This window comes from Phoenix dactylifera, unplaced genomic scaffold (genome assembly GCF_009389715.1).
Source record: "Phoenix dactylifera cultivar Barhee BC4 unplaced genomic scaffold, palm_55x_up_171113_PBpolish2nd_filt_p 000125F, whole genome shotgun sequence".
NCBI lineage: Eukaryota > Viridiplantae > Streptophyta > Magnoliopsida > Arecales > Arecaceae > Phoenix > Phoenix dactylifera.
Genome location: NW_024067690.1, coordinates 1,051,626 through 1,066,037, shown reverse-complemented (window position 1 = coordinate 1,066,037; position 14,412 = coordinate 1,051,626). Strand labels below are relative to the sequence as shown.

The 14,412-nt window shown below is 40.6% G+C and overlaps 1 protein-coding gene and 1 long non-coding RNA gene across 6 annotated transcripts in view; one reads left to right on the top strand and one right to left on the bottom strand.

The window, feature by feature from the left end:
- Positions 1 to 13,485, bottom strand: part of LOC103696137 (protein SENSITIVE TO UV 2) — a 38,436-nt gene extending 24,951 nt beyond the window's left edge. For 4 of the 5 annotated variants that reach the window (XM_017840373.3, XM_008777672.3, XM_017840374.3 and 1 more), the window contains exons 1-2: positions 12,964 to 13,485; positions 10,512 to 10,550 (exon numbers count right to left, since the gene is read on the bottom strand). In XM_017840373.3, the coding sequence (XP_017695862.2) occupies positions 10,512 to 10,550; positions 12,964 to 13,401 (477 nt within the window). In that variant the 5' untranslated portion in view covers positions 13,402 to 13,485. Of the gene's footprint in view, positions 1 to 10,511; positions 10,551 to 10,956; positions 11,096 to 12,963 lie in introns of all 5 variants that reach the window. The other variant, XM_026800789.2, reaches the window with a different exon arrangement.
- On the top strand, positions 5,995 to 6,329 carry LOC120104854. The gene is made up of 3 exons (XR_005507210.1): positions 5,995 to 6,036; positions 6,125 to 6,200; positions 6,293 to 6,329. It is a non-coding gene; the product is annotated as an uncharacterized LOC120104854 (long non-coding RNA).
- Positions 13,486 to 14,412: the final 927 nt, after the last annotated feature.

Here is a 14,412-nt window from a genome sequence, read left to right as displayed (position 1 = left end):
TCATGTCATCATGGGTTCTGAACTAGAATCTGACAGGGGCAACTCAGGGTAGAAGCCAATGAACTAGAATCTGACAGGGGCAACTCAGGGTAGAAGCCATGGAGGGAGAAAATGCTGACATGCGACCCCAACAGTTCAAGCAATTAACTATTGATTAAAGATTACAAAGTAAAACAGTAACTAGATTTTCCAAGTTCAATTTTTCACATATTATAGTGTGAATAGCTGTATTTTCTTTTACATTAATATATGCCCATCTCAATTTTATATACCCACGTGTGCTTGCACGCACACACACACGCATAGACATATACACATATATATATACACACATACATACATACATATATATACACACACATACATATAGATGCACGCATGTATGCATATGTATGTATGTAGTACTTGAACCCAGTGAAGGTTGATACCTAAAATTGTAAGAATGCGATTTGGTGAAGATGGGCCTTGAACCTGAATATAAACAGAATTAAGAAATTTCCAGCAAAGATCATCTTTGCAAAGATAATAGGTGATTGTTCAAGATAATCACAAAGAAATCACCAGGGAGGAGGAAGAAAAAGGAGCGGAATAAGCCCAACGTTTCTGATGCATCAACTCAAAAAAAGAATAAAAAAAAGAGTCACAGCAGTGTCTTGGGCTGCAACGCAGGTCGGATCGGGATTGGCACACCCAAAGCCAATCAATATTTGAATTTGGTCCAAAAAATTTAAGCCCAAGCCTAATCCATTTCCATTCAGGTTAAACCAGATCAGCTTTATTCTTTATTTTATTGATCCATCAGCTTTTGGGGGTCAAATCAGGTCAAAAACAATCCTAAAAGAAACCAAAATAAATGTGTATAAAAATTGATTGTGTAAGTATATCATGAATATATTATGCAATTAACAACAGTAAGCAACATGTAGACATATGTCTACAACCTTTTCCACATAAGATTTGATTGACCGCCACATTACAAATTATAGTCAACAACATAAATTAATAACCATGGTATGCCGAACCGGCCCGTACCAGCCGGTACGGGCCGGTACAAACCGGTCCGGCTAGCTACCGGTGCGCCGGAGCCGTGGAAACCGGTATAGGCCGGTTTCGTGCCGAAGACGAAAAAGACGAAGAGAAAAAGAGAAAGCACAGGGAAGAGAGGGAGGGAGACCACCTTCGGCCGCCATCGGAGAGCTGCGGAGGGGCGTCGGAGGCCGGTGGGGGGCAGCGGAGCCCAGCGGGGGGCGGGGGAACCCGCGGGGGTGCGGTGGAGGACGCGACTCGAACTCGGCCTCCGCCGCACCCCCGCGGGTTCCCCCGCCCCCCACCGGACTCCGACGCCCCTTCACGGCTCTCCGATGGCGGCCAAAAGTGGTCTCCCTCCCTCTCTTCCTCGCGCTCTCTCTGGTTTTCTTCTTCTTCCCCGGCTCCGACGGGAAAGAGCTTCCCGGTTCGTACCGCCCGAAGCACGGTACGAATCGGAACCGTATCGGTCTGGTAGGCAACTGGTACGCCTACCGGATCCGGTACGGCGGACCTTGTAAATAATAACTATCTAAATTAAATTTATTATGGAAATGAATGAATAGTTTCTTAAATTCATGAGGATTTCAGAATATATAGTGTTATTAGTTTCATGCTAGTTCAAGTCTGGATCCAGGTATTTAGTGATCCAAGTCCAATACATATTTAGAATGGAGATTTTTTTTTTTTTGGTCAAATGGAGATATTTTTCAAACCAAGCTTGATACAAAGAGCTCCAGATTGGGGGTGGGTTACTTGCAGCCCTAGCAGAAACTTCTTAACAAACACTTTAGAAAGCCACATAGCTTCTCTATAAGTTTCTTAATGGAAATAAGGACATTGCCTAACAATGGAAAAATACTTAGACATGCCACATTAGGGTAAACAACTAAGAGAGAAGGCATAAGGTGTGGTGGCAGTTGCAATGGCCCCTACAAGGCCACACACCCCTTTAAGATAATGCCACAAACAAGGATTCAAGTCCCGGCGGGATGTCCTGCGGGACACTAGGATGGGGTACCATCCTATGTGTCAGGATATGACCGTCCCGCCATCATCCTAGCATCCCGATCAGCATGCCTTGGAACATTCCCTGTCCCAAGTGTCGGGACAGGGCGGGACAGTGGCACGTCCCCTTCCATGGAAAAACTAGGACAGCCCTATCCCATGGGATTTCAAACGTTGGCCACAAGTTTGTCTTTTTTCTCCATTTTTCTTTATCTATGTAAGGTCAAGCTAGCAATTTCTAAGCAAACCCCCAAAACCGCCCAAGTTAACACAAATATCAGCTCTACAAAGGGTCTTCTCATATTCAGATGACTTTCAAGTTGGTGAAAACAGAATGGATTGTTTTCACGTTTGCCTCATAGACCCAAGAGTCATAAGGGAAGTATGGCAAGTCAAAAGCTTGTGCAACACAGATTTGACCATCAATGCATAAAGGCCAAGGAATGGGGGTGATGCACCACATCTGATGGGTCAGAAGGATAAGAGAGAGAGTGAAATAGAAGGGGCCAAGGTCCAGGTATCTTCCAACAACAGGTAGCCTACAAAGTTCAGTAGTGGCCCATAAGTGTCAAGGGGCAAAAGACAAAAGAGAAAAGAAGGACAAGAGGGAGATTGGCTGGTTAACTTCGGACCTATGCAAAATTAATGGGTTGAACTCGATTATAGGTTTTCCAACCCCCACAAATTGAACCCAACATAATCCATTCCCAACAAATTTAAAGCATGAGGCCCTCAATAATAGCCAGCACTTGTGGGAGCAATATGTTTTGAGTGGGCGGTCCGAGATCACAAAAACTGCAATTATCATGAAACTGACTGGAGGATCCACCACCATTCTATAAACAAGTCTAATGCTGCATCATTAAAACCTGATTATCTCCACTGACCATCTATTTGCTATCTAAATACAAGACTTGGATGTAACTATTCTAAACCTAAAATTAGAGATTTTTTTTTTTCCATTTCTTTTCCTACCCTTCAGTTTCCTCCTTTTCCATCAAAACACATTAATTCCCATATAAAACCCACCCATCTCATCAGGGTCCTTAAATATTATGCAAGCCACTAAGTGAACCAATCTCACAACCTGAGAAACATGTCAAGCCAATTAAGCTCTCCACATATCCATCTTTCTATTTCTCGTATGCAATAGCTCTTTTCTTGACCTACAATAACAAACCTCCAAAGACCCATTTTCAATAACAAAGTTTCATTTATCACATATAACATAAAACACAAGTTGTGGGCAGTATTCATAATCGTCCATTTGAACCAAGTAATGAGAACAAATATTCATGAACTTGTTCTTCTCACCGAACATTTTGAATATGTGATGACTAAAATATGTGTTCAACCCAAGGAAAGCCGTACCGGTCCGTACCGGCCGGTACGGGCCGGTACGAACCGGTCCGGTGCTTGACCGGTACCGGAGAGCGATGAAAACCGGTATATCCGGTTTTCATCTGTGTACCGGCCGGTACGGACCCCGTACCGGCCGGTACGGGTGGTTTTTTTTTTTTTTTTTACGAAACCACAGCTTCGCGCTGTGGTTTCAAAAACCACGCGCGCGCGTGGTTTCAAAAACCACGCGCCGCGCGTGGTTTTAGGGAGAAGTGGCCCACGGGGCCACTTCTTTCAAATTTTTTTTTTTTTTTTCGGGGAACCACAGCGAGGCGCTGTGGTTCCCAAAACCACCGCGGCGCGTGGTTTCAAAAACCACGCGCCGCGCGTGGTTTTGTGAAGGAAGTGGCCAACCGGCCACTTCTTTCAATGAAAAAAAAAAAAAAAAAAATTGCTGTGGCCGACAGGCCACAGCTTTCTCCCTTTTTTTAATAGGAAAAGGAGTGGCCGGAGGCCACTCCTTCCCATTAAAAACCAAGAAGCGGCCGACCGGCCACTTCTTTCCGTACGAATTTAACATTACTAAGCTGGAATTTTCTGTTAATCTGGGATTAACTTAAGCCTCTCGTTCGGTTATAAAAACCGAACGAGGCTCACTTCTTTCCCAAACAATTTGAGGTTGAGACTTGAGAGGTTCTAGTTATGGAGCCATCAAGAAAAACGAACCCTGCAAAGCGTGATATTGGCTGGTCTTATGGGCGAAGACTTGGAAGTGAGGGGCAACGACACCAGTTTCAATGCAAGTTTTGCGACAAGGTTTTCAAGGGAGGAGGGGTAACCAGGTTGAAGCAACACTTAGCCGGAAATTCCGGTGAGGTTGCTACGTGCCGAAATTGTCCTAACGAGATTCGTGTGCTGATGAGGCAGAATCTTGCTGAGGCCAAAGAAGCGAAGGAGGTGGCTTCCAAGAAGAGGGCGGAGGTCGATCGCCAAGCGGCAGAGCCACCTTCCTATCACTCTAGGGAGCCAGAGGAGGTCGAGGATCTAGATGAGGAGGAGGCAGATATTCAGGCGGCCATGCATGCAAGCCTGGATGATCAGTGGCAGCAGGAGGAGGTGGCCAGGCATAGGGCTCGATTTGGGCCCTCTGCATACGAGTCGGGCGGCGGTTCTCGAAGCACTAGACAAGATCCAGAGTTCTTGAGGACAACTTCAGTAAGGGAGGGCGTCGGCAAAGAACGTGGCCGGATTGCATCTATGCTGGGTGGTTTTGGTAGCCGAAAGAAGTCATCTAGAGGAGTTGCAGAAGGAGCGACAATTCATGATGTAGATCCGCATGCTCTCCCCAGTAGAGATTCAAGGCAGCAGAGGGTAGACACAATGTGGATGAAGGATAAGAAGAAAACTATGTGGCGAGCTATTGGATCCTGGTTTCACTTCAGCCACATCCCAGCGAATGTGGCAGACAATACATACTACAGGTCTGCCATTGCCGCCATACAAGCTGCTGGTCCCGGTGTAGCTCCTCCAGGCCCGAAGGATATATACGGTGAGCTTCTTGACAACAATAAGGAGGAGCTGGAGAATTGGATTGACTCCTACAAGAGCAAGTGGCCCATATATGGACTAACCATCATGTGCGATGGTTGGACCGGTCCGACCAGGCGGAGCATCATCAACTTCCTGACATACTGTGATGCTAAGACCTTCTTCCACAAGTCGATTGATGCTTCGGCTTCTGTGCACAACACCTCGTACATGCTGAAACTTATGGAGGATGTGATTGATCTGGTAGGAGAGGAGAATGTCGTGCAGGTCGTCACTGATAATGGGCCGCAATATAAGGCTGCCGGGCAAGTTTTGATGGAGCGGCGGCCACATATTTTCTGGACCCCATGTGCTGCACATTGTATCGATCTTATGTTGATGGACATTGGAAAGATCCGTAGGGTGCAACAAACGGTGGAGACAGCCCAACGCATTACGAGGTATATTTATAACCATAACTGGGTTCTTTCATTGATGAGAAAGTATGCAGGGGGAGAGATTCTGAGACCAGGAGTCACACGGTTTGCTACCAACTTCATCGCACTTGATAGCATACTCGAGAAGAGAGGAGCCTTACGTCAGATGTTTGCCAGTCCGGAGTGGTATGATAGTAGATATTCTTATGCCGGCTCTGAAGGGAGCAAGATAGAAGACTTGGTGACGAGACAACCATTCTGGCAGCGGGCTACTACAATAGTCAAGGCTATCAAACCATTATATGAAGTGCTGCGGGCCGTAGATAGCGAGATCTACCCCCAGATGGGGTTTTTGTATCACATGATGGTCAAGGCAAAGGATCAGATTATGGAGGCAGATCCAGCACATGGCCGGTCATACATCAACATCATTGAGCAACGGTGGGGAGCGCAAATGGGTACGGAATTACATCTAGCAGGTAAACTAAGATATAATTATAGTGACAATTATAGTGATGGATATAATTATATAATTATGCTAAGATAGTCTCGTATATGTGCAGCATACTACCTAAACCCCCGGTTTCAGTACAGCATAGATGGAATTGGTATGGATGAAACACTTCTGGATGCTTTGCGTAATGTGATTTACAAGATGGAGGCAGATCCAGAAAAAGCGGCCCTATGTCTTGAAGAGGTAATTATGATTTAGTAATTACTAGCATGTGTAAGTATATCAGCATCTTCAATTATTAACATGGTTTTCTTATGCTTATTTTTCACAGAGCAAATTATTTAGAGAGGGCAGCTACAGTTTTGGCCAACGAGCGGCTGTCGTCAGCAAACACAATATGAATCCAGGTACGTGACACATCAGCAAAACATTCACCTGGTGTTACTTAGTTACTATTATGGAACTATCATATATGTAATCTTCATAAATATTTTTGCAGCTGAATGGTGGGTGCATTTTGGCGGATCCGCGAGAAATCTAAAGCGGATAGCTATCCGGATCCTCTCCCAAACAGTCTCCTCTAGTGGATGTGAGCGCAATTGGTCCACCTTCGCCCTTATCCACAGCAAACAAAGAAACCGTTTGACGCAAAAGCGCCTCAACGACCTTGTTTATGTGCATTACAATTTGCGGTTGAGGTTAAAGTGCATCCAGGAGGAAGTGGAGCTCAAGTATACAGATCCGATTTACGGGTCCTTCACCGCTGATGACGATGATCCACTACTCGGCTGGCTTGTAGGCCAGCAGCAGGAGCCCGAGCTTGACGAGCCAGGATCGCCTCCACGACCAGCTACCTTCATAGCCACCGAAGCTGGGGTCGATCCAGAGCAATGGGCTGAGCGCAATATTCCACGCACTCCCAGAGCTGATCAGCCGCAGGCACAGGGGAGCCAGACAGAGAGGGCCAGGAAAGGAAAACAAAGAATCCCAATGGAGAGTGTCGAGGAAGAGACTTGGACTAGTAGCGATGAAGGTTCTGGTGGTGATGGATCTTCTAGCCATGGAGGGAGCGGAGGACAGTATGGTACTCATGAGACACAGCCGGAGGGTGGTCTTTATTTCACCGGTGAGTCCCAATTTATGGGTGCTACACAGGATACGGACCACGGTCGACCACCTGATAGAGATCGTGAGGATATTATTGGATATAGAAGACGGGCTCCTCGAGGTCGTTCAGGAAGACAGGATACGACTGCAGATCCGAGGACATACGGATACGGATTCTATTATCCACAGCCTCAGCCTGACGAATACGGATATGGTGCATTGGATTTTGCTTCCGCCATATTTGGATGGGCCCCTACACAATCAGAGGACACCTCTCAGAGCCAGAGCGTGAGCGAGAGATCCGACAGTTCTTATAACCTGGCGCGTGTTCCTTCTGATTGGGTTGATTTGCCTCCTCCTGATTATACTTATGATCTAGATATCTACGAGAGCCATCGGCACTCGTCCCGATTTTAGATATCCTAGAGTACTTTAAATGTATGTAAATGATTGTATCTTAATTCGAAGATATTTTATGTGTATGATTTTATCATTTCGAACGGGAGGAAAACGTAACATGCAATCATGCATCATATATGTTTCAAATTTCAACCCTAAATTTAAATATGAAAATATCAAAAATCATGAAAAAAGTAATAAAAAAACATCAATTTTCATTTAATTTAAGATCCAACAGAGACAACATTAAAAAAAAAAAAAAGTCTGACTCGTGGAGCCCGGCCGGTACCGTACCGGTCCGGCCGGCGACCGGTACGCCGGACCGGACCGGTACGGCGGACCTTGGTTCAACCCAATGGCCAAAAGTTGTCCCCATTCACAATGACAATGAGTACCACACTACTAAATCTGGCAGGCACACATAGATGATGCATTCATAAGGAACTCGACACCCAATACATTTTCCAGGCTGCATCGCAAATGGCTAATAATCTCAAACAAGTGTTATTGGATCTTAGAAATTTTGAATCCCAATTACAGGGCAAGTCCCTTGTGGGTCAAAATGTAACAGCCAATATGGAGATTCTAGAAGGGGAAGAAGGAAATACTTTTATAAGCAAGGAGGGTAATAATGTACAGAAATTAATATAATCCTTAAATATTATGGTCCTTAAATATTATGCAAGCCACTAAGTGAACCAATCTCACAACCTGAGAAACATGTCAAGCCACTTAAGCTCTCTCCTCCACATATCCATCTCTCTATTTCTCGTATGCAATAGCTCTTTTCTTGACCTACAATAACAAACCTCCAAAGACCCATTTTCAATAACCAGCTTGAAATGACAAAGTTCCATTTATCACATATAACATAAAACACAAGTTGTGGGCAGTATTCATAATCGTCCATTTGAACCAAGTAATGAGAGCAAATATTCATGACCTTGTTCTTCTCACCAAACATTTTGAACATGTGATGACCAAAATATGTGTTCAACCCAATGGCCAAAGTTTTTCACCATTCACAATGACAATGAGTACCACACTACTAAATCTGGCAGGCACACATAGATGATGCATTCATAAGACACTCGACACCCAATACATTTTCCAGGCTGCATCGCAAATGGCTAATAATCTCAAACAAGTGTTATTGGAACTTAGAAATTTTGAATCCCAATTATAGGGCAAGTCCCTTGTGGGTCAAAATATAACAGCCAATAAGGAGATTCTAGAAGGGGAAGAAAGAAATACTTTTATAAGCAAGGAGGGTAATAATGTACAGAAATTAATATATAATCCTAACTGCCATTTAAAAGCTTCGATATTCCCACTACATGGGAACTTTTGCAATTGAACTCTCATAGTATGATTCCCAAAAAAAAACCAAAACTCCCATATACCAGAGCCATGAATTCTCCACGTGATGATTGGGCCTGTGCAAATTCTCTACAATCCTGCATCCAAAATAACTTGTTCAACTCCCCTTATGATACTCATCAGACTTTAAAAAACTCGTGCACTTCTAAGCTCTTATAACTCCAAAATTTTATTTAGCACACAGAACCTGTTAGACTCTTTCAATGAACATCAAGGCCATTATGCTCCAAATCCACTCTCATCAGAGGCTCTACTAATTAAATTATGAGTCCACTTTCACAAAACCAACTACACCCATACTGACAGAGGATTTGTGTGTCTAATTGATATCATGGTTACCAACTCTTGACAAGGGAATTTCTAACGGTATGATCAAAATGAATGGCCAGATCTGGAAAAAATGCATCCTGTTTTTTAATGCTTTTCTGGCATGTTCTAGCAAGAGTGGCGAGAACTATGATTTGATCAATAATCTAATGTGAGTTTATATTGGCATCCGCAAACATTATGCGGTTCAACATCCCAAGTGTCTACTTGGTCCACTAGTCTCGAACTGCTAATTGTGGCGACTAAAATAAAGTAATACTTTAATACTTTTTTTCAAATTTTTCATCTTCATAATGGATTGTTATAATTGCTGAAAATAGTCCAAATTAGGTTTAAGGCATGGTCAATATATATGAATAATAATGCCATTAACAACATTATAAAAATTCAATCAAAAATTCAATAAAGTCATAGCATGCATGCATATGTTTCTGTGACAGATTATCAATTAGCAATTCATATTGTCCATAAGATTTTATTTTCCATATTTAAAAAAATAATAATTTTTAGCAAGGGCGGCCAAATGCATGACGTTCAGACCATTGTAGGGTATGGGGAGGGTCAGTTGTTCAGGAATTTATCCCCGCATGAAGAGAGGTTGTTCCACATTTTGACCCTATGACCTCTAGATCACAATGGACCAATCCTACCATTTGCACCAAGGCTTACCCTGAGATTTGCAAATTTCCAAAATCTTCATTTGTACAAAAGGTTATTTGCAGATATCTCAACTCTAAGTTTTTTTCATTCTTGCAAACTACACAAATATGTGTGTGTGTGTGTGAAACTTTGCTACTTATTATTGTATGGCAAGTATCTATGAAAGTGTGTCATATTTGTAACAGAAAATCAAGATGCACATGCTACACAAGCACCTTCACATATTAGTTACTTTTATAGCCTCTCACATACCACAGTAACAAACCATGATACAAGATGATAATATTAATGCACAAGACACAGTCATGTATATGACAATTCTTCGCAAGTACAATACAAACTGTCATATGGTCCGTATATGAAGGTATATAACAGTAGCTGATCACGTTTCAATTGTTTCATCAATGACAATAACATGATGTTTCTTATTCATTAGAAACCATTAAAAGGTCAGTTAACAATAGAAACCTTGTTTCCTCAAAAATATTATCATATATCAAGTATGAAGATATAATATATATGTATTACATTGTATTACTTTATAAGGAATTTTACCAAAGAAAGAAAAAATAACACATGAAATAGATGCTTGCAAAGGAAAAAGTCAATAAAGAAGCCAAACAAAAACCTATAAATTTGAAACTAAAATATAGGGACGAGGCATCAATTTTTGCACAAGAGCAGGTAACTAAGATAGGTATGAAACGAGCAATTGGAGATGACCAAGATCAGGACTTAGACAATACCAAAAAAAAAAAATCAGATCATAGTATCAAAGATAGAGATTTCAATTCACAGAATTAATAAAGCTTTAGAAGTGTACTAATAAAGCTTTAGAAGTGTACCAAATGATTGAGTTGCTTCAAGACATGCCCCAACTCCCTCTGCAATATAGAAGAAAAGTCAGATTATCCAAATATGTACTGTCTATCTTTTTCAAAATAAAAATCATACTAAAATACGATTGATTCCTAAGTCCATGTTATATCTTTTTCTAGGATAGGTTATGGAAAACAGAAAGCAGTGCTCTAGTTATAGTATGACTGCAACCTTACCTCTCGACCACTAAAAGATAGTTTGAAGTTAAGGTTTCACAAGGCTAGAAATTTTGTGAACAGAAAACAAAGTTTAATAATCCATACGCTTAGTAGCATTATATTTAAAATTAAACTTCATATGGCTACAAAAGTAGCAGCATCGACAAGAAAGTGAAACTCAATGCCACCTAAGTAAATTACTCTCCACAAACTCAATAATGAAAACCAAAAAGAGACAATTTCCAAGAATTACCTTCCATATGAACCCTGCATTTTTTGGAGAAAAGAAAATGGACATCATTTGGTCCTGATGTTTGATCCTCTAGTAATTAAAGTGGCCTCCTAATCTTGGCAACATTCAGTTCCCTCTCAATTCAAATTGATGCATGATCCTGCTCACCAAGTAAATGCTCTATCTATCAGTATTATTTTCTATCTAATATCATCTATATTTTTCAACTATCTTCCACCATGTATCTGTTCACTAAATTATTTATCGTCAAAGTTAGCATTAAGCCCCCAGGCCACCCCCTTAAGCAACTAAACTCTATCATTCAATTAGCACATTTCGTCAAGAACTACTTCTAAAATTTAAATCTGCACCCGACCATCATGCCCATCTAATCATATGGTTAGAGTAACTCTTAATATAACCACTGAAGGACATGCTATTCTACAATAAAATTCTGACACCCTATCCACCAATCTGCACAGCAATGAAGAGGACAATAGGATAAACAGACAAAAGTTAACTCTATATAAAGAATTAGGTGTGTTTTTTTAGCTGTAAAAAGTTAGTGGGCCATTGTGTGCCCAAGAAGCAAACTAGGTCAATGAAAGAGAAGAATTCTCCTAATGAACTTGATGAATGAAACTTTCTTAGAGAATGGCATGTAGGATGAAAAGGATTCTTGATAAGATTGTTAATGAGAGACAATGAGCTTCAATCAAGGTTAAGAAAGTACCTAATCATTTTCTTTTGGGAGGGAATAATAAGATTAGGTCCATATTTCATTTATTTTCTGTGCGGGACCTGTTTTAGCTAACAGAATTGATCAATCAGCAATCAAATAGGTCAATCTGTTAAGTAACATTCTTTGAAGCTTCCATACTTCTATTGAAAAGACGAACCAACACGCAAGCACAAAATGCAGATTTCTTACCTCCTTCAACTTCATGATTAATATTCTGTGCCTTGATTAATTACTAAGATATTCAAGGGTCTTTTCTGAGATTTTTTACAAGTGTTAGCACAAAAGACTCCACCTAAAGGGGATCAGAGGAATGCCAAGAACACATGACTGGCAAAAGATTAAAGGTTATTTGGCAAGCACGATTTCAACTTGCAGTTGGGGAATGAGTTTGGGAAATTAGGAGAACTGTAAACCATAACTTCATAATAGAAAGTCTTTCCTATCACAATGGGGCCATCAGTGGAGCACAGCTCAAAATCAAGCTGTACTGACAAACTGACAAGATTTTGTGCCAAATTGTCAAGGTGGTATCAACCTTTTAATATTAGTACTAAATTCCTTGGTAAGAAAACTTTAAGAAAGATCGGGGAATCACATTTGTCGGTTGGCAGGTTGGCAGCCTATTCTATTGCTTACATGGAAAGAGCGTAGATGAAGAGGGAAGATGACAATGCTAAATATAGGGAAACGGATAAAGTCAAATTTGAAACATGATCCATACAAACTAACACCAATGAAAAATGTTAATTCCACTAGTTAAGGGGAGAAAGGTTATGGCCACCAAAACGGGCATAGGCAAAGGTAAACATAAGGGTGTGATAATGTTCAGGGTTGGACTGAAGTATTAAAGATTAAGAAAACTCAGATGCTCAGTGTGGTATCATTTCTGCTCTTGGATTGAATAAGAAAGGCAAGATGTTCTTGCTTAGTCGCTGTAGGACTTCTTGCATGATAAATACAGAAAAAAAAATGTCATGAAATCTTACACCAAGAACCAGTCTGCAGACCTTAGTCTCTTGATAGCTATATCCTTTGTGGTTTGGATTACCATAAGCAAAGAATCTTTTTCCCTACATTGAGAAATAAAGAATTCCTTTTTTTTCACGAAAATGCTGTCGCAATAGATGTCATATTTCTATTCAAAAGTATAAAAGATCATCAAAATGCAACCAAAAAGATGATGTTCCAAAGAAACGCAAGACAAAAACCAAAAAGATCATCAAAAGTAAAACAAGATGAAATCTTTAAACATAACCATCTTCCAGAAATCACATAAAAGACCTCACCTTTAATCTCTCAACCTCCTTGTCCTTCCTAGCCCCGCCACCCCCACTCCCGGCGCGGTCACTAAACCCAACATTGTTCAAAACCAAAGGCTCGATAATCTCGAAATCCACCTCCAAGTTAGGCCTCTCCGGGAACCTCTGGGAGAGCTCCCGAGGAGGCGAGAAGCTGAAACCGCCGTCGTGGGCCCCCCAACCGGCACCAGACACAAAGGATGGGATGGGAGGGAAGTACTCCTGGTCCGACCGAACCGGGGCTGGGTTTCTCGGAGGGATGGGCTCCGGCTCCGGTTCCGGCCGAGAGGAGACCGCGGCGTTGTGGTCTCTGGACGAGGAGGAGGGATCCGATGAGGGGTTTCGAGACGAGATAGCCCCAAGCTCGATTCGGATCGCCTCGTCGAGGAAGTTCTCGTCCCATTCGTCGATCCCCTCGAAGCTCATCGCATCGAGAAGAGTGAGAGGACGGGTGAGCAAGGGGAGTCGGAAATCGGAGGGGAAATTGAGGAGAATAAAGCTCGGGTTTTTAAAGCCAGAGCACGTGATCCGCGCCTGGAAGGACCCAAGTTCCCCGTTTCCATATCTTTCCCCTTTGGGGGCATTTGGTAGCCCAACGGGATCACCACGGTGATCTAAAATTCTTGGTAATCCAAATGCTAGAGTAATTTGATCCCGGTAATCTAAAATTAATGTATTTGGTAGGCTATAGTTCAGTGATTTAAAATTTTTAGGTATCCATGAGTAACTTATTTGGTATGATATGGAGATTCAAAATCACCGACCACATAATACCATAAATACTCCTGATATATCTTAGATGAATTTTTTATGCGTTTTTAATTTTTATAAATCAAAAATATAAGTCAATATGTTAATTTTTATAATAACTCCATAATTTTGTCACATATTCTACTTTTAATAGCCTTTATCATATATTTATTAATCATATAAAATATATTATAATAAAATATTAATATATTTATCAATATATTAATTATTAATATATTCTATAAAAATATATTTATTACTCCTATAAATTATTAATCTTATAAAAATATGTTATTTTTCATTATAGAATTAATATTTTTATTTATACTTATAATAGATTTTTTAATATTAATAATTATTTTGATTAGAAAAATAAGGTAAATAGGAGTAATATATTAAATATTTTCGTTATATAAATATAAAATATAATAATATATTTCTACTATAATTTAAAATTATCCTTCAATAATAATATGATAATAATATGATTAGTAGTATATTATAATATAATATATATCATTAATATAATATATATAATATCAACATAATATTTTATATTTATATATATAACATTGACATAATATATTGATGGTATATTGATATATTAATTTTTCTGCTAAATTGAGGAGTATTTTTGTCTTTAACTTTCAACCTAGGATCACTGCCTTAGGGTGATCTTTGATTTCT